The 4,432-nt window shown below is 34.9% G+C and overlaps 1 protein-coding gene across 4 annotated transcripts in view; it reads right to left on the bottom strand.

The window, feature by feature from the left end:
• Nucleotides 1–4,432, bottom strand: part of LOC117167059 (MAGUK p55 subfamily member 5-A) — a 181,262-nt gene that overhangs the window by 123,275 nt on the left and 53,555 nt on the right. For 2 of the 4 annotated variants that reach the window (XM_033351643.1, XM_033351644.1), the window contains one exon: nt 2,850–3,324. The exons of 1 other annotated variant lie outside the window; for it this stretch is intronic. In XM_033351643.1, coding sequence (XP_033207534.1) covers nt 2,850–3,135 — 286 coding nt within the window. In that variant the 5' untranslated portion in view covers nt 3,136–3,324. Of the gene's footprint in view, nt 1–2,849; nt 3,325–4,432 lie in introns of those variants that run through there. One more of the 4 variants, XM_033351642.1, reaches the window with a different exon arrangement.

The following is a 4,432-nucleotide window of genomic DNA, read 5'->3' as shown; positions in this document are numbered from 1 at the left end:
AACACGCCAATTAGCACAAATGGTAAGTTCCGACAGTGCCTACAAGTGTGCCTACTGGCCGCTAAATGGCAATACCGGTTTCATATGTATACACCTGGTAGGATAACTTTGCCATGTCTTCGGGCTCAATCCGGCCGTCTTTCGATCAACGCATGATTCAAATTGATAATTTGTTGTCGGTAGCGATCCTTATTCACCGTCTCACCAGGTTTTAATAACTCGAAGTACATTATACCACACTGGTCCCACCAAACACAGAGCTTTGTCTTACGGCCAAAGCGATTTGGCCTTGGAGTCGATGGGCCGACCTCACCAGGTAAAAGCCATGAATTTTTCCGCTTCGGGTTCTCGAAATAAATCTATTTTTCGTCCCCCGTGACAATTCGATGGAGAAAAGACTTCCTTTCGAACCGTTCAAGCAGCATTTCACAAATGGTTTTTCGATTTTCCATTTGTCTATCGTTCAGTTGGTGTGGTACCCATTTTCCATACTTTTGTATTTTTCCTATGGCTTTTAAACGTCGGCAAATCGCTCCTCGGGTCACATTTAGTGTTTGTGCCAATTGTTGTTGCAATTGGGTTGGGTCTTCAACCAATCACGCCTGCGATTCCTCGTCTTCGAACTTTTTGGCTGCACCAGGATGTTCATTGTCTGTTAAATTGAAATCTCCACTTTTAAATTGACGAAACCATGTCTCACATGTTCTAATTACTGGAGCATGTTCACCATAAGTTTCTACCAGTAATCGATGAGCTTCAACTGCTTTTTTCTTTTGATGAAATAAGAAAAGCAACGGATGCCGCAAATGCGATTTACTTGGAACGAAACTCGACATATTCACTGAGATAAACAACTATGATGCCATTATTTTGACAAAATGGAATTGTGTATTTTTGAAGGTTATTGTCCATAGAAAAATATGACATAGATGCCAAATCATAGAAATGTATACATATCTCTAGCGACATCTACGAGTAAAACCGGCAAACTTCAACTAAAACCCCTGGTATATCAAGACAATCCGTGTAATTTAAAAAAAAAATTTAGATTTCTCTTGTGGTCAACACAACAGAACCGTGAGGAGTTGAAAGTTTTCAAAGTTTAAACAATTAAAAAAAATGCTATAGGTTCAAAAATTTATTATTGTGAATTTCTCATATTCACATTTATCGACACCTGATGATAATAATATACAGTCGAATCTGGATTGAGTGATTCTGGATTTAGTGTTTCCAAAAAATTGAAGCACCGCGGCGGATATGGGTGAGAGGAGCTGCGGGAGGATGCTTGGTGCTCACTCAAGCGTGACAAAACAGGGAGAGAAACAGGAGAGACAAAAAAGTTCCAAGACTCTGGATTTATGTTTACGATCAGCGCCAAAACTGTCACTAAAATCCGATTTGACTGTAATATAAAATCATATTTGAGCAAAAATAATTTTTGATCAAGTAAACATTGTTTAAAATAGCACAAAAAATTAATCTTCTTTTTTGTATTTATTTAATAGGATACTTATTTATACATTTTTCCATAAAATTAGCTCTTTCTGTTAATTTGTTCAAAAAGGCGAAATTAAAATAATTAAAAGTAATTTTATTTGAAATTTTCTGTGAACAAAAACAGAAAACATATGAAACATTTTAAAAAAATGTTTAAATAAGTGTTTCATTAACCAAAAAATTATCCATAATTTTTGCATACACGGGGAGAGTCCAAAAATTGTCGAAAAAAGCGTTACATAATATAAAGACAACCATCCCCTATATTGGATTAAATTCAGAGAAAGGTGCAGAACTCAGAATTATTGATAAATTACCGTTTATAAAAATTAAATAGTAGTTAGCACTTTTAGACAAGAGTGCATATAGAATTTTGTCTCACAAAAGAGTACTATATTGGGTTGAACGGAACTAAAAAATTGTGCAACAATAATTTATGAAGCGGAGCTTTCTAGAAATCCTCGGGTGATTTTATTATTCAAAAATTTCAAAAAGTTTATTATTTGTGGGTGATTCTGAATCGATCTATTTGGATTATTATATTTTCCAAAAAGGAAAACAGATAATCCAATAAATTAAATACATTTATAAAAATGCTAATATTTAATACATTATTTTTACAAAAATGTAAATAAAAATATTTCTTTAAAAAAATCGAGGTAAAATGATTTGGACTTAATTAAAAGAACTCTTATAAAACTCATAAGCAAACCCGGCAGATTGAAACGAATCATGAGTTTAGTGTCTATTAAAAAAAAGGTCAAGACCGCAAATAAATCCATTTTCTCATGAATAATATTATGCAAAATGAGCATGGAAAAGAGGCACGAAAAGATGCACGCGAAATATACTTCCCATATCTTTGTCTTTTTCCCTCTTGCGAACATTGCTCGAAACATTTGAAAATCGCCTGGCATGCGTCCTGGTGTTTTCCTTAAATGAAAAGGTCTATCTCCAATTCTACATGCTTGTCGGTCCAGGTCGGACTCAGCAACTGTTTTTTTTCTAGGGTTATTTTCAACGCCATTTCATTAAAATATCTTTCTCATTTGTAAAGGTAGCTAAATAAAAAACCTTACCGAATTGAAGAGGATAATTTAGTGAATAAACAGTTTAATTTTTAATGTTCAAAATTGTAATTACGCGTAGTAAACGAATAAAATGTGAGATCTGAAATTTCACAGAAAACGAATTTCATATCCCTTCATAATATATTTTTAATTATTTCTAAATTACGGCTACCTAGCCATGCTCGACACTACTTTTAAACTTTTTTAGTTAACGATCTTATAGCTTTTTTTATGAAAAAAAAGTGAAATCGAAAAAAATTAAAAATTAAGATATTGTACCATTAGATTGACAATCATTATCTGGATCATCCTCGTCTATATATTTTATGTTGGAGAGGTCAAAGTGCATTGACAAGTCATGAGAACCCCCTTCTTCTTGATCAATCATGTGAAGAGATGACTTTGGAATCTCCTGGAGTACGGGTTCCTCATCGCCATTTTTTGACTCGCTACCAGATCTTAAAAGTGCAGAGCACCCACACCAGCTGATTTTTCGAAAAAATGAAGACATCCTTATTGGAGGATTCACCTTCACGAGTAAGCCTTTTCGAATATTTTCGGGCATTATCGACTTATGCAGTTTATTGTCATTTTTTATATCAGTCTTTCAACATTTCATAAGAAATGATTTATGTTTTTGCGAGGCTTCGTTTTAATTTATATTTTAGTACATAAGAGAAATCACACTGGGTAACAAAATATGACGTATATCGTGCATTTAATGGGAGTTGTAATTTTCGATGTACACTGGAACCTGAAATTATGCCCATCGATTGTATGTCCTTCCGAGAATTATTCCCTGAGCGGTTTCGGAGCCCGCGGAGTCAAGCGGGTTGCTCAACTAAGCGTGAAAACCCAGCAACGTATCAAGGGGCAGTGCGCAGGTGCTCACACGCGTATATTGCGTTATTTAAGGCAATGGTTCACTCGCCACTTACTGTGTGAGTTTGAATTCCCTTTACTTATGGCCACGGCCACGACAAGCAGTGCCCACAACTGGTCATAATTTCTGGTTCCAGTGCAGTTTATCGTGGTCAATTCAAATCCGACCTCCATCTGTTGCCTACACGTCAAGTTTCTGAACTTTTTTGACTCAATAATTTTGTCAACAAATAAATAAAACTTGCTACAAGTAGATGTCTTCTATTTTACAGGGAAAAGATTCTTCATTTTGATTCGTTTTTTAACGCGGAATCCAATGAACGATCTTCGATATTTTGTACGGTTCTCGAGATAATCACAAAAAAACTGTCAAAAACATCTTGTTGAATTCATTGGAATTTCTTTAGAAGTGGAATATCTCGCATGAATTCTCTTGATTTCGCTTACATTTCTCTAAGTGTCATTGAATTTGCTATAATTCTCTCAATGTTCGGAAATACTGCTTAAATTTCTTTGAATTCTCTTGAAACCGCTTACACTTGCTGAAATGCAGGTAGCTAAATAATTAAAATTTTCCCAGCCTTTAATTTAAATTTGCTTGCAAATAAATTTCAATGAACTCAACAAAATTCAACTACATACGAGGGTAGTTCAATAAGTCCTTAGAATGACCAACAATTGGCGCGCGAATCGCTCCAAATCATCTGTTTTCAGTCAGCACCACTCCCGACTAAATATATGGTGCAGTCACAGTCCACATCTTCTGAGTTTACGTGTTTTTATAACCAATTGAAAAAAAAATTGTTCGTCAAGAAAAATGGAAAAAAACGAGTTCAGAGCGGTAATCAAACATTTTCATTTAAAGGGTTTAACTCCAATTGAGATAAAAAATGAATTAGACTCAGTTCATGGCACATCTGCCCCTGCCTTAGCAACGGTTTATAACTGGGTAAATGAATTTAAGCGTGGTCGTACATCAA

Source organism: Belonocnema kinseyi, chromosome 2, assembly GCF_010883055.1.
Source record: "Belonocnema kinseyi isolate 2016_QV_RU_SX_M_011 chromosome 2, B_treatae_v1, whole genome shotgun sequence".
NCBI classification, from domain to species: Eukaryota; Metazoa; Arthropoda; class Insecta; order Hymenoptera; family Cynipidae; genus Belonocnema; species Belonocnema kinseyi.
This window is presented reverse-complemented; position numbering and strand designations above follow the sequence as displayed.